General features: G+C 52.2%; 1 protein-coding gene across 1 annotated transcript in view; it reads left to right on the forward strand.

Moving 5' to 3' along the window:
• The window catches only part of PLXNA2 (plexin A2), a 212,875-nt gene that overhangs the window by 83,604 nt on the left and 105,109 nt on the right, over positions 1–24,162 (forward strand). Inside the window, exon 4 of the mRNA XM_030302600.1 lies at positions 13,215–13,349. Coding sequence (XP_030158460.1) covers positions 13,215–13,349 — 135 coding nt within the window. The remainder of the gene's footprint in view (positions 1–13,214; positions 13,350–24,162) is intronic.

Below are 24,162 nucleotides of genomic sequence, written 5' to 3' on the forward strand. Positions count from 1 at the left end.
AAAAGGGTCCGCATCAGAAACTACCATCCCTTTGGCCCCAGTGGCCTCAGCCCTCTGTCCCCAGCGCAGGTCCTGTGGAGGCCCTAGCAAAGCCATCCTTCCTCGCCCACAGGCTGCCTTCAAAGCCGGCCACAGGCTCCCATGATGCACAGGGCTCCTGCTGCTCCCTCCTCTCCTCCTCCCTCTCCTCCTCCTCCCCTCCTCTCTCCTCCCCCACCGCCTCCTCCTCATCCTCCTTCTCCTCCCCTCCTCCCCTCCCCCCCTCCTCCCCTCCTCCCCTCCCCCCCTCCTCCCCTCCTCCCCTCCCCCTCCTCCCCTCCCCCTCCTCCCCTCCCCCCTCCTCCCCCTTGTCTTTCTCTTCCTCCTCCTCCCCCTTCTCCTCTCCTTTTCCCCTCCTCCCTCCCCTCCTCCCCCTCCTCCTTCCCCTCCCCCTCCTTTCCCTGTCCTCTTCCTTCCTCTCCTCCTCCCTCTCCTCCTCCTCCCCTCCTCCCTTCCTCCCCTCCCCCCTTCCTCCCCTCCCCCCTTCCTCCCCTCCCCCTCTTCCTCCTCTTTCCCTTCCTCCTCCCCCACTTCCTTCTGCTCCTCCTCCCCCTCATCCCTCTCCTCCTCCCTTTCTTCCTCCCCCCTTCCTCTTTCCTCCTCTCCTCTTCTCCTCCCCCTCCCCCTCTTCCTTCCCCTCCCCCTCCTCTTCCCTCTCCTTCTCCTCCCTTCTTCCCCTCCCCCTCTTCCTCCTCCGCCTCCCTTCCTTCCTCCCCCCTTCCTCCCTTCCTCCTTCCTCCTTTCCTCTTCTCCTCCTCCTTCCCCTCCTCCTCCTCTTCCCTGTCCTCCTCCTTTCTTTTTTTTTTTTTTTTAATTTTTTTTTTCAACGTTTATTTATTTTTGGGACAGAGAGAGACAGAGCATGAACGGGGGAGGGGCAGAGAGAGAGGGAGACACAGAATCGGAAACAGGCTCCAGGCTCCGAGCCATCAGCCCAGAGCCCGACGCGGGGCTCGAACTCACGGACCGCGAGATCGTGACCTGGCTGAAGTCGGACGCTTAACCGACTGCGCCACCCAGGCGCCCCAGTCCTCCTCCTTTCTCTTCTCCCTTTCCTCCTCCTAACCTTCCTCCCTCCCCCACCCCCTCCTCCCCCTCCTCCTTCCCCTCCCCCTCCTTTTCCCTGTCCTCTTCCTTCCTCTCCTCCTCCTCCCTCTCCTCTTCTACCCCTCCTCCCTCCCCCCACCCCCTCCTCATCCTCCTTCTCCTCCCTTCCTCCTCTCCCCCTCTTCCTCCTCTTTCCCTTCCTCTTCCCCCACTTCCTTCTGCTCCTCCTCCCCCTCGTCCCCCTCCTCCTCCCTTTCTTCCTCCCCCTTCCTCCTTCCTCCTCTCCTCTTCTCCTCCTCCTCCCCCTCTTCCTTCCCCTCCCCCTCCTCTTCCCTGCCCTCCTCCTTTCTCTTCTCCTCCCTCTCCTCCTCCTGCCCCACCTCCGTCCTCCCCACCCCCTCCTCCTCCTCCTCCCCTAGCCTGCTCCCTTGGAAAGGACAGAAGGGGGGTGGTGAGCCCTTAGCCCAGTGGGCGCTTGAAGAATTTCCTCCCTGCCCAATTTTCCTCCTCAGCCTGGTCCCACCCAAGTCTACGGATCAAAAGAAAATCCATCAAAAAGTCCTCACCTCCCTGCAGCCCTTTTCAGTGTCCCAGATGCTCTCACATCCCTTATCTAATCTGTCCCCACGGCAGCCTCCAGCCTCGTCACGTAGGCAGTACTGTTCCTACCAGTTTTGCAGATGAGGAAAGTGCGAATTAACTCCCTTGGCTGAGTGCCCCCCCCCCGTGACCTCCCCCCCAGCGAGTTAGGACGCCAGCCCTGACTGGACAGTCAACACCTATCAGCAGGGAAGGTCCAAGTGTGGGGCTTGAAAGACTGAGAAAGGGAAACCGCGAAACCTAAGAGGCTGCTGGAGACCAGACCCATGTGCTCTCTCATTTCCATCATCTCCACGTGTGATCTGACTTTATGGTGGGGGCGGGGAGTAAGGTTGTTTTGTTCCCAAATGTCCCCAGAGTAGTTGCCGTCGTCGGTCTTGGTTGCAGTCGTCCGCCCACAGCCTCCTGCAAAGAATTCCATCGGCTGCTGAAATGCCGCCGCTCCCTGGAGGAGGTGATGTCGGCTGTCCCCAGTCCGGCAGCACACAGGGCACCCTGGGCCACGGAGGAGGCGGGGAGGGCGGAGAAGGACAGAAGGCGGAGAAGGACTCTGCTGACCCCGGGTCCACTGGGTACTCTGCTGATGCTCAGAGCAAGGCAGTACAAAGTTCGCTCCTCCCAAGACCGGGCGCCTCTTCCCTCCTTCCCCCTCCCCAGTGAGACCCTGGCACCAGCTGTGCCCTCTTAGCCGGCCCCCAGCGGGGTCTGCGCGCTGGCACGGTGCCCGGCAGCTGCGGGGCGTCCGCGCAAGGAGGGGCCGGGCATCGAGGAGAAGCAGGTGTCCGGTTAAAGGGAACAAGGTGACCGGGAAGGACCTCGGGGCAGCGATGTCAGGGAGCGGAGCTGGAGTCGGAGGCAGCCCCCACCCCTCCCCACCTTGATTAGAATGATCTGGCCCCAGAAGAATGGCAATGAATTAATTAGGGGTCTGTTGTCATGAAGCAGCTCGTTATTAAAGTCCCTCTCCTGGGAGGGGGGGGATGGGGAAAGGTGTGAAGAAGACAGCCAGTCAAACAGAATCTTTTAAAAGAGCCAGACCTTCCCCCAGCTGTCTGTCCTGCCCTTGGGCTCTGCGGGGAACTCAGACATGCCTAGCACAGGGGTACCTGCTCTGCTGTCTCAGGATTCCGGGGGGTGGAGGCCTTCTGGCCTCACTTCCCTCCTCCTCCTCCGCTATTTCTCGGCCCCCCCACTCTGAGCCCACCTCTGCAACTTTAACCCTTGCTTTCTACCTGCCCTTGAGCCAGCGCTGAGCCAGCTGAGCTCCAGAGTAGCCACCCTGCGTCCTTTCCGTAGCAGCACCTTGAACGGTTGTAGCGCTTTCCTCCCAAGAGCTCTTAGCAGCCCAATGGGGAGCCAGAAAGATCATGTCAACACAAGCAGATGTGTCCAACGTGTTTATGCGTCAGGTTCCAGAAGATGGGGCGGAGGGCGGAGGGAGGACGTGTAAAGCAAGAGTCTCTCTTCGTCTCCTCGTTATTTTCCAGAGATGGGAAAACGGGGGCCTAGAAACGTGAGATCGTGGCTCTTCTGCCCACCAGCTACGTGACACTGAGATTACCTCCCGCCTCTGTGCCTCTGTTTCTTCCTCGAAACTGGAGGAATAATAGGATTGTTGTGAAGAATTAATGAGAGAGTGTGGAGAGAGCCCCCTGAGCACAACGTCTAACAATAACGGGGGTTACATCCACGTGAGCTGTGCCTATGCCTAGTGTTCTGTTCCTACCCAGTTTCAGTAACAGGGATTCATTCATCCCATTGCGGGGTGTGATTGAAGCCCTACTATGTGTCAGTAGTACTGCATGCAGGAAGGCGTAGGAAGCTGTACCAGTGCCTGTTTTCTAGAAACTTACAACCTTAGGAACCATAACCGCGTGTGTTCACAAGTAACTGCCAAGCGACGCGCTGGGGACCATGGGAGTTCAAAGGGGAGCTCAGGATGGGCTTCTTAGAGGAGGTGGCATTTGGATTGGGCCCTGAAGGATGGTCAGGATCTGGGAAGGACAATAAATTGCCAAGCAAAGGCACGAAGACCAAAAACCCGGAGACATAATTGGAAAATGGGGATAAGGCCATGTGAGCTAGACCCCTGAATGATAGTTAAGGGCTGTGAACTTTTCTAAACTTTCAGTGGGGGGCAATCAAAGGTGCCTTGTGCGTACGTGCATGGGTGCAGGCGATGATTTGCGCTTTTTTCATATTCCAAAAGTAGTCTGTGTTCATCGTAAAAAAAAAAAAAATTAGGAGTGAGATAAGCAAGAGAAAGAAAATTACAAACACCTGAAACTTAAGGATTTTGCATACAGAAAAGGCAGGATCAAATAAGTGTTTTAAGAAGATTAATCTGGCGGTATTGGTAGAACAGATTACAGCGGGAATATGCTGGAGGCAGGGAGATTTCTCAGGTTATTGCAGTAGCACAGATAAGAGGCAATAAAGACTCAGACCTTGCCCGTTGGCAAAGGGAAGAGAAATAGAGTGACACGCGTGGGCTCCTCATTCCTCCCCGTTACCGCACACTTTCTGCACCAGCGTGTACGCGGGCCACATGCATTTTCTAAATGACTCTTCCTTTTAAAAGCTCAGGAAGCCTTCTGCGTTTAGGCGCAAGCCCAGTGTCAGATAGCCGCACTCACAAGTCTAGACCTCCCTTCCCATCCTTGCAGCTTGAAATGTCACCCTCGGTGTTAATGAAAGCAAGAGATTACTGTTCCAGATTATAAAATGCAGGGCAATTTTAGGCCATTGAAAAGAATGAGTTAATTAAAGAGGGTAATAACCCTCTTAAGCGCCCCACCCTTTGCTCTTTTTCCAGACTGCAGGTGGCCTTCTTTGTCACCCTGGAGGAGACAGCTATATGATCTATTTTGTTCCCCAGGACTTATCTCCAGGGGCAGCGAGCACTTTGGGGATGTAATTTTTAGTACCAGGGCAGGCATTGTCCTCTTGTTTGACTTAGGGAAGAGCGAGACCCCAGAGGGAACTGAATGAAAGAGACAGAGTACAGGCTTTGGAGTCAGGCAGACTCAGCTTTGAGCTCGGCTCTGCCACTAACTTGTTCTAGACTCGTAACGTTTCTGATTCTGTGAAATGGGGAGGCCAGCCTCATAGTTTTCAAGATCGTTCGTGTTTACGTCTCCAACCTTTTGCACGCAGGCTGGCACGTTCCATGGACGCTGGATAAATACATTGAACTACATTGGTAGAGGGAGATGTGGGATTCCGGAGCCTGGTGTGTCCAGTCCCAGTGGGGTGGAACTGAGCATTTCCCAAGTACTTAACCTGGGTGTCCCTGTGCCTGATTGTCACCGAACCCGGTTCCAGAGCTTGGTGAGGAAGCCCGCACCACCCTCCACGTGGGCCCTCAGGGGTGCTTCTAAGTCATTCCAGTCCAGACAGCCTAAGAGGTTAGTTGCTATCCTGAAACAGGCTGGGGTCCCCAGGCAAGGAACCTGTGTACGGTGACTTGAATGGAGATCCTGAGAGCCCCAAGTCGCTAGAGCTTTGGGTAAATAGAGATTTCTCTTTGACAGAGGTTGCTCATTATTCCTTATTCATTCTTCCCCCCCCCACCCCTCAATGCTACCCCCCCCCCAACTCTGTGTGCTCCCTGTGAATTACTGCTTTGCTGCTGTGTGATGTCATTTCATCTGAGGCCACTTAATGCTGCTGTTGGCCCTCGCCAGTGTTTATCTTATTGTTTCCCAGAACAATCCAATGCTTCCACTGCCCCCAACAACTTCATCTGGTTCCTGGGTCCTCCTGCCTGGCCCAAGTTTCAGAGCTGAAGCAGGGTTGAAAGGTGGGGCCGGTCCAAGGCCAGAGCCCCGCGCCCTGAACTGCCCAGTGTATTCACCTCTATGAGCTCTTGCCCCATCCTGGGCCTGGCAGCTCAGAACTCCCCCTGACAAAGTTAGAACCAAGAGACTGGATTCTTTGGCTTCTAGATCTCCATGTCACTCTCTGCTGAGTCATAAAGGGAGAGGCCCCTGGAATAGGGAAGCCAGTGCCCTTGTGAAATGCAGTTGGTTATGAACCACAGGAAGGTCTGGAACAGAGGCAGCTCCTTTCAGTTCTGCGGGCCGCATGGATCACTGGTCACCTGGCCATCTACCCCTGGCTGATGAGGCACAAGGAAGCCACAATTTGGGGGAAGAAAGGCCCTCACTCCAGCCAACCTCCTCAACCTCATCTTTGAACACTTTACTTACAGCAAGTGCTCAAGAAATATTCACTCCATCATTTATCATAAGCCAAGCTCTTAATTTTCACTGTTCGAGGATGCAGAAGTCCAGAGAACCAATGGTTTCTCCTGGGACCCCCTCCTCACATTCCAGGAGAAAGCCCTCCATGGCTTAGCCTTCCATGAGGAAGAAATGCAGGAGCCTCAAGCCGCGTGAACCCCTGTGCTAGCTCATCCACCCCCCAGTTTAATATCTAGGGCAGATTCCTAACATGCACAGAAATAGAAATAATTGTACATGGAAATGTCAATCTCCAGTGTCAAAGCCCCAGTGATTGACCGACAACTCACTGGGGACCAATGCTGGAAACATCTGCATATGTGTGGGAGGCTGTGTGAGTGTGAGTGTGTGTGTGTGTGTGTGTGTGTGCGCGCGTGTGTGTGGGCGTGTGTCTATGCACATGCACTGATGGGGGCAAAATTCTCAAAGGTTAGCATATCTCAGTGACCTCCTTCCTTTTCAGGGACAGGAGGAATCCTTGGCCTTGTCTCCCCTCTTCCTCTGCTCTCCTGCTTTATTGCAGCCCACAGCCGGAGTTTTCCCGGCTCCTGTGTCCCTCTCCAATTGTCCAAGCATTTAGGGCCAGGCTCCCATCTGTCCTCCGGGGATCCTCGGCCTGCTGGGCTGTGACTCTGGATGGTTAGTTAACACTTGCACAGCTCTGGCAGAGAGGGAGACAGAAGCGCCCTGGAAGGCGTGTGTGCGTGTGCGTGTGTGTGCACGCGCGTGTGCATGTGCATGTGTATAAGCAGGAAAGAGGGAAGAAGAATCTCAGAGACTGAATTTACCAAAGACTTCAATCTATAAATAATTTGGGTCATGAAGCTCTACAAAAATAAACTCCAGCTTGAATCCTCTCCCGCGCAGCACTAAATGCACACTGTGGATACGCTCGTTCACTAACTCACCCCAAGATCAGTCTGAGCAGCACCAGCCCCGCCTCACTTTTCCCCCCTGTAAAAGTCTACGCGTGTGTGTGCGCACGCACGGGCACACGCACATGCAAACACACACGCACACACGTTTATATAGCACGGGAGCCCTGAGTCCCGGGGCACAGATAAAATCAGGTAATAAAGGCCTCTTCCAAAGTGAATTTTAGGACATAAAGTGACCAGACCTACTGAAATTCTTGTCGAGCCCTCAATAAAGGCACATCAGAAGTCTTATCCTCTCCAAGCGCTCAGGTCTGAGAGACCAAGAAATCCAGGCTCAGACATAACAATCACACTCGTCTACTGACGTCACACTCTGAGTTAGCCAGAGAACTCACATTTCCACGCCTGTCTGTCCATTTAGGCGTCACCTTCCCCGGGGAGCCTCCCTCTCTGGGCCTCCCTCGGGCCCCACCTCCGTGTTGGCCTCCCTGGGATCTCCATGCAAGCTCTGCCACCAGGGGCAGCCCGCGTGTTTGTGGAGACCGGATGGCTTGTCAGTTCCCAGCTCCTCCTCGGGCTTCCTCGGGGGACCCTTTCCGTCGGTGTCCCCGACGCGAAGCGTGGGCCTGGCTCATGGCAGGCATGTAATAAACGGATATTGGACGGGACTGAAATTCATATAGCTAATAACTCATTGTATTCTCCATCCCTTCTGTGCTCATAAGGACAGGAGTTCCCACCTTATTTGGCAGCTACAGAAACCACTGCACAAACAAGGGAAGTGACTTGCCTGCAGTCACAGAGCCAATTAATGAGAACGTTGGGATTAGGTCCCAACCCTCCAGACATGAACTCCCCCTGCATGGCGATGGCTCTCAAAACCAATCTGTTTCCCAGTGCGAGGCCCCAGAAAAAGAAGATTCCCGATTCCAGTGGCTCTTGCCAGAATACATACATGTATACAATCTATTACCACTTATATTACTAGGACTATGAATAAAGTGCTCTTAAGAGTGACAGATCCCAAGCTAGGGCTCCATGATTTAGGACTAACGATAGAAATTGATGCACGAGAAACAGGGTTTGGAGGGGCCTACAGGTAAAAGCTAGTTAATTGGAACTGGATATGCTGATTTGAATTGGATGTTCAAGTAAAGAGGCGGTCATTAATTTCTGCACAGGCCTCGCTGTGGTTTAAAGGAAGGTGCTAATAGGATTACTATTTCCCTCTCCTCTTACAGCGGCCCCTCCCACCTAGAGGACCAGGCAGTCACTCTCCCCTGATTCCATCTCACATCCTCCTGTCCCAGAGCCCACCCTGATAAACGGACTGTCCCCCCCCCCAACCAAGGTCCCTCAAAATTAAGTTCTGTTGATTGTTGACTCCCGGAAGTGGGTGACTGCCCCACTTGGGCCTTGGCGTCCGGAAGAGGAAGAGCGGGTGAGGACAGAACTTGGACTTTCCGTCTTCCCACCTGTTCGGGTCTTGGCAGCCGTGAACAGCTCTGTGTGCCTGTCATTAGCCTCTCTTCAGGGGGTCACGGAGCGTCCGAGAAATCGGGCTCTGTGTGGGAATCCCAGCTCTGCCACCCTTCAGCTGTGTGATCTCGGGCGAGCCGCCCAGCTCTCCCAGGCCTCAAATTTCCTATCTGTAAAATGGAATAACAATAACATTTACCTCAGGGGGTTCCTGTAAGGAGAAGAGAGTTGATTTTTGTTAAGTACTTTCAACAGCACTGAGCACATGGGGCAAGTGATGGCAGGGTAGATACTAACTATTCAGTTCTCGAGGCCAACGGGGCCTTCTGAAAATTCACCACGTCTATGCTACTGCCTTCAAGCAGGGCCATACTGAACCATGAAGCAAAATCGTCCTGAGAAGGAGGTTGGAGTGTCCTGTGGCCACTCTTTCTACAGTCGGGGCTCTGCATGGCAGGAGTTCTTACTAGAACTACCTAAATCCCCTTCTGCGACAGTATGGGCACATTTTGTCTTTGGTCGGTCTCAGTAAAGACAGTCATCCTCCTCTGAAGCAGACTGGCTTTCTTTCTTTTTTTTTTTTTTTTTAGTGTTTATTTTTTGAGAGAGAGAGAGAGAGTGAATGCGTGCAAGCGGGGGAGGGGCAGAGAGAGAGGGAGACCCAGAATCCGAAGCAGGCTCCAGGCTCTGAGCTGTCAGCACGGAGCCCGACGCGGGGCTCGAACTCACGGACTGTGAGATCATGACCTGAGCCGAAGTCGGATGCTTAACTGACAGAGCCATCCCGGCTCCCCTGGTCCACTGAGGCCTAGCCCTCTCAGGAGAGGGGGAGCCCAACTAGAAGGACAGAGTCGAGTGACTCCCTTGTCCCCGCATGCGGCACCTCCCTCCTCTGCCCCACCTCCTCACCCACCTGAATGGGTGTCCCAAGCCCTGTGCAGCTTGGGCTGGCAACGCCCTTCCCTTGGGCTGGTTTGTGACCTGTTTCGGTCTGCTGTTGTCCTTGTGGTCACTGAAACCTGACCCCGGGGACACAAGCTTCAAAGTTGAAAACGGTGTCACAGCAGTGGAGTTAGTCTGGGACACCACAGGCTAGACTCGCGTAGCCAGATTTGAAAATCCCACCTTTGTTCGGGGCTCCCTGACGGTCGCCTCACCACTACCATCCTGTGTCTGGCGAGGACAGAGACAACCTTGAACTCAGAACTTCCGATCCAAAGCAGAGCAGTCCGGGAAATCGTGTGCCTGAACTGCAGCAGGGACCTCGTCCCCCCATCAGTAGTCGTGGGGCGTTGTCTGCATCGGCCTGGTGCTCTCCTCTGGCTCACCCCAGCTGCAGCCAGTTGGAGCCCCGGTTCTGCCGCTGGCTAGCTGTGTGCCTGGAACCCAAGAGCTTAGGGGAGGGGGGCTCCAACGTCCTTACAGCTCCAGCGCTTTCTTCCGTGATTGTCCTGTGGCAGGCACTGAGCAGACCGCCTCTGCCTGTTACCCAGAAAGGAAACCTGAGGCTCAGGTGAGGTACCTAGACTCAAATTGTACCATTAGGCAGAAGTCAAGCCCAGGCCTGAGAAGAGTCACAAGAGAAACCCAGGAACCCTGCATCCCAGGCCTATACTCTGTCCGCTTCGGTGCATTGCCCAGAAGGGAGCACGGGGCGTTAGGGAGGGGAAAGTTCTCTCCTCTGCCACCCGCCTGCCGGCCCCTATCCTCACCCCGAGCCCTATGACCCCCTGGCCTCCTGGCCCCATTCTCCACCTTCTCCGCCCTCCTGTAGGTATCTCGGCGGGTAGCAAGCCCGAGGCAGATAGCATGGGGTGAGGGAGTAAGTGGGGAGGCACCGACTTCTTGGGCAATAATGCTCTTCCCTCCAGGGATCTCGACTGAATGAAATAGGATAGCTTAGTTCAGGTTCAGCACCAAGAACATTTTCTGTTCTGGTTTGCTTTCGGCTTTGACGTTTCAGAGTTATGTAGGTTTGATTCTGGCTTCAGCTGCTTTACGAAAAGATTGGGGTTGCAGATGGAAAAAAGAAAAAAAAAAAAAAAAACCTGCTTAGATCTCTGATTCAGGAGACAGTTAACGGCTGGGATTGGTCCTAACTGGGATGCAGCGGAGTGTGTGATGATAAGTTGTCTTTGGCTCAGTTCCAGCTCCCACCCGGCCATGGGTACCATCTAGTCCCAGGGACCACAGGGGGGAAGGCCAGACGTGTGGCGTTCCTCCTTCTGACTTTGTGTGCAGGCCCTGCCGGGATGGCAGGCAGGTGCCCAGGCTCACGGGAAGGAGGCCGCCCCAGCTGGCGGAAGGTTAACTAGCCTCCCCAGGCAGGGAGAGATCCTGGACCAGGCCTGAGGGAGGAGGGTACTGGTTCCACAGCTCCCGGGAATGGGCCGGCACCTTGAGGAGACTTACATCTCCCTGGAGAGGAGCAGCTATCATAGGGAGGGTGGTGACAACCCCTGGGCCATTGGCCCTTCAAACAAACAGGGCCTGAGCTCCCTGTGTGATGGAGACAGAAAACTGAGGTCAAGCCAGCCAGAAGTCACAACTATCCCATCTTCTCTTTACTTTCTGAAATAGCCTGAGTACTGTTGTGACTAAAAGCTACTTCCTTCCTGGAAGGATCTCGAGGAAATTTCAGATCTGTCCATTTAACAGAGAATGCTGCTTCAGATACCAAGGGGAACCTTTTTCACTGTGGGCCATTTGCCCAGAAAGAGACCCTTCCCTCTGACTGAATCCACTATGAGATTTGCACTGGGGTAGAGGGTGGTCACCTCAGCCTCGTGACCTCATTGCTGACCCCAGAGTCCTCCTCCAGTCTATGAGAATGAATTCAATGACCCCCAAGCCCCTCTCGCGGAAGGAGGGGCTTTAGTGACAGTTGCACATGCCCCAGCTCTGGACGCAGGAAGCCACGAGCAAGGCAGAAAAAGGGCAAAGGAGAGTTTATTGTGGCGTCAGGCACCAAACTTGGCCCTTGGGATGAAAAAGTCGTGGTCCTTGTCCTCAGGAGCTCCTGGTGCGGTGGGAGAGATGGGCAGAAGGAAGGGCATGGTTACGAGTACAAGAGAAAAACCAGACGGAATGCGGAGGGGAAGCCTGAATCTTAAAACCTGACAGAGAAAATGCCTTTTGACCTCACTTTGATTTGGTGCTAGAGGCCACAGTCCTTTATCACCTGCTTCACATCCTTTCAAAAGTATTTCTCAAGCATCCCCTTTTATCCATCACCAGCTATGTTCCCAGCCCCAATCTAGTGCTCAGAGGGTTCTTAGAGAAAGAGAGGACACATCCCTGCCTTCAAAATGTTGACAGGCTTAGGCACATGTGAAGCAATGAGAGAACGATTTGAGTAGGTAGTCAATACATGTTAGCCAGTCCATGTGCAGTGAACAAATCAATTGGTTATAATCCTAAGACAAAATGTCTAGTGGCAAAAAAAAAAAAAAAAAAAAGGCATCAGGGTGATGAGTAATTAGTGTGGAGGGGAGATCAAGGAAGGCTTCACGAAGGAGGCAGGGCTCGAGCTAGTCGGGGTTTCGATGGGCAGAGAGACAGAGAAAACAAGCCAAGGTAGGGATTATTGGTCAACAGTCAGCTGCTGGGGCGCCTGGGTGGCTCAGTCAGTTAAGCATCTGCCTCTTGATTTCGGCTCAGTTCATGATCTCATGGTTCGTGAGCAGCTCGGAGCCTGCTTGGGATTCTCCCTCTTCCCCTCTCTCTACCCCTCTCCCACTCATGCACTCACACAAGTGCTCGCTCTCTCTCTCTCTCTCTCAAAATAAATAAACATTTTTTTAAAAGTAGGCAGCTGCTGTGTTGAGAACAAGAAATCTGAAATGCAGGAACATATTCACACTGAGGACTCCTGGACACGAGCTTTTTTATATGACCTCAGAGACCATCTTCTACCGAGCTCAGAATTCTGCACGGAACTTAGACTATCCCTCGCGAACCCCCAGGCCAGCCGCACCCACATCACCTGGAAATTTGTGAGAAGTGAAAAAAACCTCAGGCCTCATTTCCACTGAATCCGAAACTCTGGGGGCGGCTCAGCCATGCAGCCCCCCAGGTGATTCTCAAAGCATGCCGGCTTGAAAACCAGCAGACGACATCAGGGCTTCTAGACCCTGGCTGTTCGTCAGATTCGCCTGGGGGAGCTTTGAATCCCGACGAAGATGCCCAGGCCCCACTCGCAGAGGTTCTGATTAATGGATCCTGCCCTGGCATTCGTATCTTTTAAAACTCCCCAGACGATTCCGGTGTGCAGGCAGGGCTGAGAAGCCGTGGACTAGATGGTATCCGAGTCCTTTCTGACTTATTATCTAGAGCTGGGCTCTGACGGTCTGAGCCCGGATTCCTGGCTCCCCCAAATCACGGGGTGAATTTGCACACAAGCAGGGGATATGTTTGGGGGAAGGAAGACCTTCCCGAGATCCTAAACTCTTGCATCTCTTGAGGACCAGCTTTTTGATAGTTTATATGATTGTTTTACCGTTCTTCCTTACGTGCCTGAGGCAGAAACACTGTGAACAGGTGTTGACTCTCTTACCCCAAACACCAATAAGGGTGTGGCAGCACACGCACACCCATCAGTGCTATAAATATCTGTAGACACACGCAGAAATAACCACACTGGGATATTCAGAATCGCTCCTACTGGCGCATATGCACATGCAAATAAACCCACCATCAGAAATCCCAGACGTGGTCCACTCAAACCACTTGGGAAAGTATTTCTCTCGGGGAAAGCCGGGCTGTTTGAACAGAGAAGCACCTCTACCTTCTCTGAAGCCTGGTCTGGTTCAGAGTCACAACCGGGGGCAGGGAGGGGGCCGGGAAATAACTTCTGTAAAGCGACCTGCTCTAGTCCCGTAGGGGACCGCTGAGTACAGATGCTGAGGATGCATTATTTCTCTCGTAGATTCGAGCCGATGGTCCCCCCCATGGAGGGGTCCAGTATGAGATGGTCTCTGTGCTCAAAGACGGGAGCCCCATCCTCCGGGACATGGCCTTCTCCATTGACCAGCGTTACCTGTACATCATGTCTGAGAGACAGGTAAGTGCTGACACCCAGCCCTTCTTTCCAGAGCCCAGGAGCGACTGATAACCTGTGGCCTGACCTTTGTTCAAAAGCTGTTTCATCTAACCAGAGAGCCCTCTGTCTGGGCTTGCTGCTCAGGGGTCCTGGGAGAGGCAGTCCTTGGAGAGGCTTTTGCGGGGAGCCAGAGAGAAGCAGCTGGGGCCAGCCACTTCCCGGAGGCTTCTCTCTAGGCCACAGCCCCTGTCTCGGTGCGTGATGAACAGCCCCGCAAGAACCGGCCAGACTGCTTGGAGCAGCTTGGTGTGATTAAGCAGTAGATTTACAGCTCCCGGGCCCACAGAGTCTGCTGCTCAAGGGAGCCAAAGAAGTGTAAATAATCCAGGCCTCCTGGCTGGGCCTGATCCTGGGAGAGACAGACCCAAGATAGGGCCCCAGAAGGAGATAAAAATCTTGGCCTGAGTCACAGACTGATGCCAGTAGAAGCTGGCCAGCTCTGGGAAGCCGAAGTCTGCCTGAGAAATAGACTTCCATCCTCTGTGGGCTAACGATCGAGTAGGTTCCCCACCTTCTCCGATGGAGCATTATTCCCCCCGGATTGTATTTGCTCTGAGTACGTGTGGGCAGAGAGAAGGTAAATTCAGGAGAGCCATGGTGATGGGCGAGGGACACAGGGTAGAAGGTGGATTTGGGATTCCCAAATCAATGCAGACGCAGGAAGCAACGCAAAACTCTTGGGAAAGGCTGGTTACTTCCATTCGTTCAGGCAGTGGGTGTACAGGTATTCAGCAGGAGCAGTGGTCTTGGCATTGACCTGAACACGACAAGTAAGATAAAGGCCGAAGAGCAGAAAAAGTGTTGTGCACCTGCCTTGGCTGACGCCCCTGATTTAGGCAAGAAAAAGATGCTGGGCTGGAGGACCAGTGAGCTTTCACAAGGTGCCTTCCAGCTCTTGAGGGGTTGTCATTCCCAAAATACTCGGCCAAGCTTCCAGGGGTCCTTGAGGAGCACCCCCTCTCCCAGCGTTGTCTTTTCCTCCTTTCTGTTCGAAGGTAGGAATTCTGAATCCGGGGGTGAGGGAGGAGTGGAGGGAGGAAGGAAGAGACAAAATGGGCACACGGACAGTGTAAGGGAAGCAGTGATGCAGCTCTAACTCGAAAATTGCTTCTTGGGAATAAATGCCGCAAATCATATGCAGATTGCATGCATTGCATCCAGGTCCTCCTGAACCCACCTGTCTTTTCACCTCCTTTCATGTGGCCCCTGCAGCTGAGGCATAAACAGGTGCAGATGGGAACTTGGTGGAGATAGAGGAGGCTTTGCCTAACCTAGAGTGGTAGAGTGGTCTTGGAAATAAACGCCGATGTCTCGTTCTACTAAAACAGTCCGCGAGCCCTAACAAAACCCGTTACTGGGGACATATCGGTTGGGAACAGTGTGCTGGGAAAACCTCAAAATGAATGGGCCTCGGCTGCTGCCCTCACATTGCTTACAGTCTGACAAGGGACGGGGGAGAAAAAGGGAAGGAGACACGTAGCCGGTTATCTAGAACATCCCATTGAAGTCTACAAATGTTCTGCCTTTTCTTCCTGTTCTTTACTTGTAGATACAAGGTTGTTTCTTAAGCAAAAACAGTAGGTGCCCCCCGTGCAAATTCAAACAATATATACCGAAAAGAAAATAGCAACGAGTTCCCAAATGGGACTGCCCAGTTTGTAACACCATGTTAACACTTGATGAACACCATTCTGGACACTTTGGCAGGAAAATAATCAGAGGGACAGATGGATCGATCAGTGGCAGTATAGATAGGTGGATAAAGTGATGGTCGGAGGGATCAAATAGACCCATGATAGATGTGGTATTTGCAGAAGGCATTGTGTATGGCTAAGGACCAGGCGGGTAGCTCTGGGTAGAAGCTCCTTCCTGGGTCCCTACGGCAGTGCAGTGGAAAAGCATAGAGAGCGCGTAGAAGGAGCCAATGCCACCTTACTGGAACGAAGAAGATGCCAAGGCTCGTATTTTGGCTGCATATCTGTTTCTCAAATGGGATGCTTTCTGAAATTGCATTCAAAATGTGGTCAGAGGAGAGGGCATGAGCCAGAGCCGGAGGCTGGTGAGTAACCTTCAGGGGCTATGGTGTCCTCCTGAGATCTTATCCTGTGTCACCTCCAAAAGCATCAGCACTGGCTCAGCTAAGTGTCCACATGGCTTATTTATAAATATCCTCTCCTTCGTCCTCATCTTCGGCCACAGCCGCCCAGTTCTTGCTACACCCTCACCAAACAGAGGGGTTCCGTGGTAGCCAGTCACACCGAGCGGATACAGGAAGAGTTTGGGTTCGAAGCCATGGGGCTGTCTCCAGTCCGGTGAGATATTAGTCCGGAGAGCTCCCTATGCCAGGCGGAGCTGTGATCAGTGGGCAGAGTCTAAGGGGGATTTGTGGTAGCACTCTGAGACCTGTCACCCTGAGAGCTGTAAACCGTGTAGAAGTAGGTAGCTAGGTGATTTCACCTGGGGCTGGGTCCAGGGATGAGGTCCGAGAACAGCTCAGGGGGCCCATCTGTCTGAGGCCGAGCAACTATGAGTACAGAATATTCAGAGACAGCTCGGACGTCTTTTTTTTTTTTTTTTTTTTTTTTGTAAGGTTATTTATTTATTTATTTTGAGAGAGCACGGGGGAAGGGCAGAGAGAACAAGAGACAGAAGCCCAAGCGGGCTCTACGCGGGGTTTGAACTCATGAACCGCGAGATCGTGACCTGAGCGGCGATCAGGAGTCGGACACTTAACCGACTAAGCCACCCACGTGCCCCTCAGATGTCATTTAAGAAGCAGTTTAATGGCCGCGCCTGGGTGGCTCAGTGAGTTAAGCGTCCAACTCTTGGTTTTGGCTCAGCTCATGATCTCACAACTTTGTGGGTTCGAGCCCCGCATCGGGCTCTGTGCTGACAGTGCGGAAGCTGCTTGGAATTCTCTCTCTTTCCCTCTCTTTCTGCCCCTCCTCCCACTTGTGCTATCTCTGTCTCTCTCAAAATAAATAAATAAATTAAAAAAATAATAATTTAATGTGAGGCAAGAGAACAGTCAATAATGATGAAGTCGGATGGCGTGGGTTCTAGCCCAGCGGTTGCTGTATCTGGAGGCGTGACCCCCTCGCACGTCTGGTTCCCCCCCCCATGAAATGGAGGAGTCGAACGAGATCACAGGGTTGTCTCTGCAGTCCGAAACTCTGATTTGGATCCCGTCTCCATATTTCATAGCCACGTGGCCTTACACCGGTCACTTCACCTCAGTGTGCCCCACAAGAGTCGACATGAGTCTCAATAGACACTCCGCTCAGCAGAGGGGAGTTTCCTTCCCGCTGCCTCGCGTGCAATGACCCCTTGTCATTGACTTTCTATATGGCCCCTTCCAGCTCTCAGGCCCTTATGATTCCGGCTCTGGAGGGTGGTGACTGTGAGTGATGATTAAGAGGAAGTGAGGTGGCCGTGTGGCACCACCGGTGGTCCCCAGGCGGAGCCAACAAGCCTGTGTTCCGGTCCTGACCCACCTCTAAAGAGCTGGTGGCCTAGACTCTTAAGTTCCTAGGGATTCCGATTGCTCCCCTTCAAAGACGCAATTAATAAATCTAATCCAGAGCCCCTTTCATGTTAAAGAGGCTTGTCTGAGGTCTTGGGATGGAGACTCTTCAACACCTCTAGAAGGCGACACCAAAATGACAGTAGAGAGACAGGCCTGAGGTTAGACCAAATGAAAAAGCTTTTGGAACCAGAGTTTTATGAGGCTGTGGGTGCCCATGTGAACGCCTTCCCCAAAAGGTGAACGCTGCGGAGAGGCTAGAAATGCTGGCTGGCTATGGAGAAGTGTATTCCTGTTTCGAGGCCGTGATTTAAGACTTCGGCATTCCCTAAAAGTCCGAAGACCTTTATAAGACATCGTGGGACGGGGGCTTCCCGTCACCTTGTAATAAACCTCTGAGCAACCTGCTGTCATCCGCGCTTTCCCCTCGTCCCCACCTCTTGTCTCTCTGTCCCCCTCCTGTTCCCCCAAAACACGGCACCTGTTGTATCTTCGGCACCACATTGGTGGAGAACCAAGTGTCTGGTCTCAAGTTCTGCTAAGGGAGGTTTACATCTCCCTACAGAGCGAGAACAATCCAGTCCAGCTCATTCTTTCTCCCTCCCTCCCCCTCTCTCGGTTAATTACACCTAATTAAGAACTAGGACTAGTAAGAAGTGTTGGGTCCTGGTGCCACCGCCTAACAAGCCGATGTTAATGTACTGTTAATAGATCTAGGGCCGGCCAGTCCCAGGGGAGCATTTGGGAACTGATTCCCCAATCCTGCTAATTGCCCGGGGGCCCCGCGGACAGGATGCCTGGCTCTTCCCTAGAAAGTCCGCCCCTGCTTCCTCACCAGCAAATCGACAGATGCTATGGGTGTGAATACAAGTTCTCCCATATCCTCAGTGTCTAATGGAAGTCAGACAGCAGGTCCAGGGAAAATCAGGCTGCGAGCCAAGTGCAAAACTGAGCGAGAAGATGAAAAGAAACTTGATAGCCCCCGTTTCCACCCAACTTGTCAGGTTGGCCACTCCCCGATAAAGAATATAACTCTGTACTCAACGTGGATGGGAAGGAGTATGGGGATGGAAGCAATTATTCTATTTTATACTTTAATTAGTTTGAATTAGCAGAGGGAATAGAGGCATAAAATGATCCAGCGAAGGGTGAAATAGAAAAAGGGAGTCACAGTGGAGAATGGCTCCGTGCAGGCTGGAAAGGGCCTTGGGAACAGCAGAAAGGCTGGTGACGGGGGCGTGCACGTGTGTTTGGGGGGCGGGTGGGGGCTTGGGATGCCGCTCTCTATTTCGAGGCCTGGAAAGGCAAGATAGCATAATGGTTAAGAGCTGGAGCATGAGAGTCAGACGGAGCTCCATTTAACCCATAGCCATGTGCTAGACGTCCAGCTTTGAGAAAGTTAGCGCACGTCACTAAACCTCAGTTTCTTCGTCTGTATAACGGGCCTAATAACGGTAACTGTTGCGTCTGACACCCAGTGGTTTCAGCGTGAGGTGTGATTGTTATCATCATTGCTGCCATCGGTCGTGTCAGAAGTTCTTTTGCACCCCAGAGAAGGCTAGAAGCCTCTCCACTTAAATTATGGCTGGGACAGAGTTCCCGAGTGTTTGACCCCAACCTGTCATTCCTGCTGCTCCTTCCCAAGGGACGCTTCCAAAGCCTCTGGCCTGGCCGAATGACAGCATCAGGCTAAGTTGCTCATAATCTGCTATTTATTTTAAAAATCCAGGAATGTGCCCAGCAGACTAAACAGTCCCGCTGCCCTTGATACAGGCTGAGGCAGCCCTGGGCCCATATGTGAGGCCCAGGAGGCCAGTATTGCAGGCATCTGTGGAGAGAAGGGGGGTCAGGCCCCAGGCCCTCAGGGTCTTGTCTGGCTGCATGTGTGGACACGTAGCCAGAAAGGGGCTACCCATGGGGCTTTTCATTTCTGGCCTTTCCAGGTAAGGAAACCAGGTCCCAAAAGATAGGGCTGCTGTTCTCCAAGGAGCGGGCACTCGGATCCCAGTTTTGAGGGCAAAAATGCCCTCAACGTTTGTCTATAGTTGGCATACCATTCTGGTCACTTACTGCTACATAATAAACTGTGTCAAAATTCTGGGGCATAAAACAACCATTTTGTTATGTTCTCAAACTATGTAAGTCAAGGTTCCAGCCATGGTGCACTGAAGAGGGCTTTTCTTTGCTTTACAACACAAATGACTTGGGGCGCTTAGAATTCTAAGGACTAGAATCATCTAGAAGCTTCTGTCTGTCTGGGAACTAGAAGACCGGGCCCAGCTGAGGCTAGTGCCCCAGAGTGCCTAGTGATCAGAGTGCCTAGGAGAAGGCCTCCCCGTGTGACACGGGCTCGCCCACAGCACGGTGGCCGCAGGAGAGCCGGACTTCTGGAACATGGCAGATCCTGGCAAACATGGCAGCTGAGGGCTCGAGGAGTGACGATTCCCACAAATGAGGTAGAACTATTGCCTTTTAATGACATCGCCTCAGAAGTCACAAGGTTGTCTCTTCTGCCTGCCTCTTTACCTCTCCACGGCCAGTCACCTCGGGTGATTCTGATTCGGGATGCCCACGAGCACACCTGGAGAGACAAGGCTCAGGGAAGATAAATACGTGGTTTCCTGACCCTTCAGGATCATGGAAGCGCAGAACCTCCGAGCTGGGAAGGACCTCGGGGCTCACCCATCATGACCCCACATGAGAACTCGGAGGCCCAGAAGGCACCTGAGCAGGGTACCTGCCCCTTCAGTGTCAGAGTCATCGAAACTGGCTTGATTTCCCAAAACTCACGGGGAAGTTCCGGTAGCTTTTAAGCCTACAACTGATTTGGTAAAAGTTGCATAAGTCCTAAACGAAGCCCACATCCAGTGTGGGCTCTGACAGTGCATCCGGGAAGCCTTTGAGGGAATCCATGAGGAACAGGATCACATTGCCAGGAAGTTGCCCAGACAGTGGCACACAATTTTATTTATTTATTTTCTTTTTTATTTAAAAAATTTTTTTTAACGTTTATATATTTTTGAAAGAGAGAGAGAGAGAGAGAGAGTCAGAGTGCACGTGGGGGAGGAGCGAAGAGAGAGGGAGACACAGAACTCGAGGTAGGCTCCAGGCTCTGAGCTGTCAGCACAGAGCCCGATGTGGGGCTCGAACTCACGGACCGTGAGACAGTGACCTGAGCCGAAGTCAGACGCTTAACTGACTGAGCTATATAGGTGCCCCACGTCTTTCTTTCTTTCTTTTTTTTTTAATTTAAATCCAAGTTAGTTACCATACAGTGCAATAACGATTTCAGGAATAGAATCTAGTGACTCATCACCCACACACAACACCCAGTGTTCATCCCAACAGGTGTCCCCTCCCACAATGCCTATCTCCCATTCAGCCCATCCCCCACCCAGCACCCCACCAGCAATCACCAGTCTGTTCTCTGTATTCAGGAGTCTTTGATGGTTTGTCTCCCCCTGTGTCTTCCTCTTCCATCTGCTTCCCTTCCCCTCTGTTCATCCATCCTGTTTCCCAACCTCCGCAAAGTGAGTGAAATCGTATGATAATCTGTCTTTCTCTGACTTACTTCGCTTAGCCTAACACACTCCAGTTCTATCCACGTAGTTGCAAATGGTAAGATTTCATTCCTTTTGAGCACTGAATAATATTCCATTGAATATATATACCACATCTTCTTTATCCATTCATCAGTCGACGGACATTTGGGCTCTCTCCATTCTTTGGCTATTGTCGGTAGCGCTGCTATAAACACTGGGGTGCATATGCCCCTTCAAATCAGTATTTTTGTATCCTTTGGATACATACCTAGTAGGTGGCACACAATTTTAAAGGGTTCCCCCTCGCAATGTCTCTGTGGCAATATTGCATCAGCCCACTGAGAAGGCGGGCCTCCGAGGTGCCCCACTTTTGCTATGCAGGGCAGTGGTGATTTACCCGGTGGATACATGCAGGAAACTGACTTTTTAACTACTGCCCTCCGTAAGTAAATTAAGAGACTTGGAACGAGAAAAACTTTTGCCTGGAGTTCATAGAAACAAAACTCATGGGGTGCCTGGGTGGCTCCGTGGGTTGGGGTCCAGCTCTTGGTTTCGGCTCAGGTCATGATCTGAGTTCGGATCAGTTCATGGGTTCGAGCCCTGTGTCAGGTTCTGTGCTGACCGTGCTGAACCTGCTTGGGATTCTCTCTCTCTCTCCCTCTCTCTCTCTCTGCCCCTCCCTTGCCTGTGCACCCTCCCTCTCTCAAAATAAAGAAGTAAACTTAAAAAAAGAAAAAGAAAGAAAAGTCATCTGGAAGGATTGTGAGGCCATCCTTCTCTGAGTGTCTCACGGGCAGGAGGGACCCCTTCCCAGGCCCTCAGTCCCCTGCCTTGGTTGAAGATGTGCTGGGTGGGGAAGACAGGTGGGAAGACAGACCAGACCCTCTAGCGCGCCATCCGGGAGTATATAGCTAGCTTCGCCCGAGAGCTCATTTTGGTTTCCTTGGTTTGGGGGAGGGCTTATCTACTGCAAACCTGGACCTAGCCCCCAAAATGAGCATTTTCAAAGGGCCTATTGTGACTCAGAAGCAATAGTAAGTCTCCTACCTGTGGCTGAAGCCACTGAGCTGCCAAACCCCTAAGGCAGCTAAAGACTTGAGGAAGGCAAAGGAAGAAAAAAAAAAAAAATGTGGGGAACCACACTTCCAGATGTTCCCTGCTCATTTATTTTGACATCTCAGACTATTATTTTGATTGTGCACATTTGTTTAGTCCAGGCGATAAGGCTTCCCAGGGCGCGGGCAGAGCGTGCCAAGGTGTATTTGTACAAGGCGCTCTGGGTCTCAGTGACGGGAGCCCTCCCTCTGCCGGGGCGGGAGGCCTGGGCCCAGCCGTGGGGGAGGAGAGGATGTGAGGAGGCCCCGGGCTGCAGCAAGGCCTGAGGGGCTTCGGGGAGAATTACAGAGTTTGCGGATTAGGAAAGTGAGGATAAGCGAATTTCGGCTGCACTTTTGTTTTCAAATGTGTCACTTTCAATCCAAGCCTTTGATGCACATGTGTTTCTGGTTAAGGGCCTGGGACCCCAGTGTGGCCCAGGAGCTAAGCTGCTCATATCAGTGCCTTTCCCCAAGCGGGAGGGGGTGCGGGGAAGGGTGACCACCCCAAGCCTGGGTTTTGATTTTCTTTCTTTCTTCCCCCCTCCCCACATCCCCCATTTCAAAAGTCAGGGAACAAAGAGGCTGACACAGACCTGATTCCCTGGCTATTAATATTCTCACTGGAGCATTTTTCTAATAAATATTTTCACATGAGAGAAAAGAAATGCAAACCCACCCTATTAATCAGACGCTTGGCTTGTTGTATTTAAGAGAGAAAACTCCAGCCTCTTATTTTAAAATCCTTTGGTTTGGAAAGAAATGATTGAACACAATGCCCAGGCTGGAAGGACTGGTGCCAAAAAAACTCATTTCTCTAAATGGGCAGGGGGGCTGGAGACTTGCTCTAATCCTTGGCGAGGGACTCGATTTCTCTTTCTAGGCAGGTCATGTGAACACTGACGCTCTGACTGCCCAGAATGATGTTTCTGTGACTGAGGGATGGGAAATCATAGTGTCTCCACACCAGCAGGAAACCCACTCCCTTTTTTCCAGAGGTGAAGAAACTGATGCCCCGAGAGGGGAGTCACTTGCCGACGTCTTCCCCTGACTTACCAGGAGAAGCAGAATATTAACCTGGTCCAGCCCGGCATTCTTTCCCCAACTTGTGAACAGCCTCGCTCCGCACAGGCAAGAAAGGAAACTGGTTGTCTTTAAACACTTGCAGTTAAAAAAAAAAAAAAAAAAATTAAAAACAACCTGGGCCCAAGAGAGTCACTGAAGATGTTCCCAAGGGTCAAATTAAAATAGGGAAAGATTTGCATATCATTTGCATACACGGACTCATTCACTCACCAGACCGTTAAGTGTCTACAATGTATAATGCATAGAGCTGTCCACTGACAAGTCATTTGCATATGCAGATCTAGGCAGGGCAGTCTCTCTAAGTAATATTCCAGCAAAATGTTATAAACCTGGCTGTCTGCACATAGGTACCTTCTTGACTTCTTTCTGCTCTTTCCAATGTTTAGCAGCAGCACCGTTGAGTGTGCTTTTGTGTAGCAATAAATAAAATCGAATCCCTGCCCTCAGGGAGGTCTCATTCTGGTGGGGAAGAGTGATGGATAGGTAAATTACAATATAAAGTGAACAGTGCCGTCGCAGAGACCTACCGTGTGCTCCATGACCCAAGTAAGTCACACCGACCAGGGAGAGACCTGTCCTCGTCCTTCCATTCTTGGGGTCACTCAGACGGAGGACTCCTTCTCTCTCTGACACAGCAATTCGGAGCTTATCTAGTGAGGGGCTCAGAGATTATCTAGTGAGGAGCAGCCTTTTATTTTATGCGTGAGGACAGGAGACCTGAGGGGGAAGCAGCTCTGGAGAGGGGAAGGTCTGCCAAACCAGGATGTGAGGAAGCAGATGGTGACTGTGATGGGCAGTTTCCTGACCCCGTGAAGAGTGTGGGCTCTAAACTCTGCCTGCCTGCCTACATTCAAATCCTGGCTCTGCTACTTACTGCTGTGTGACCTCGGACAAGTTGCTTTACCTCTCGGTGCTTCAGTTTCCTCATCTGGAAAATGGGCACAATTACAGCATCTGCCTGAGGATTAAATCAAATGAATGAATACCTAAAAAGCATATGAAAAGTATCTGGCGCATGTTACGTGCTTAATAAATGTTGGTAGTCGTAACTGTAGTTTTCTGGTTGTGCCCCATGCATAATCACCAGGCCAAGCCCTGCAGATCACGCTCCGCACATAGCCGCACCTAAAAAAGAGACTTAACCACCTCGCCCTGCCTCTCAGCTCTACTTTATTTAAGATGTGTTGAAATCTAGCTAACATTTAGGTTCGGTTTTTCTTATGTTAGTTTACAAACACGTCCTCGGCTAATCCAACAATGCCATGGGAGAAGTAGTATTGTCCTTGCCTCTTTTGGAGACAGGAAGACTGAAATTCAGTCTGGCTAAGGAATTTGCCCAGAGCCACCAAGCTGGGAAACGGGCAGAGTTTGCACTCCACCCAGCCTTCGGAAGCCAAATCCACACTTCCGGCTTCTCGAGACAGCGCCCCCTGGCTGCCGCGTGTTCGCAGAGGGCACCTCCCTTCTTGCCCTCTCTCCACCTGGCTCCGAATTTAGGAAAGGGCTCAGCAGCGGCTTTCAGGGCTCCA

This window comes from Lynx canadensis, chromosome F1, assembly GCF_007474595.2.
Source record: "Lynx canadensis isolate LIC74 chromosome F1, mLynCan4.pri.v2, whole genome shotgun sequence".
Taxonomy (NCBI): Eukaryota; Metazoa; Chordata; class Mammalia; order Carnivora; family Felidae; genus Lynx; species Lynx canadensis.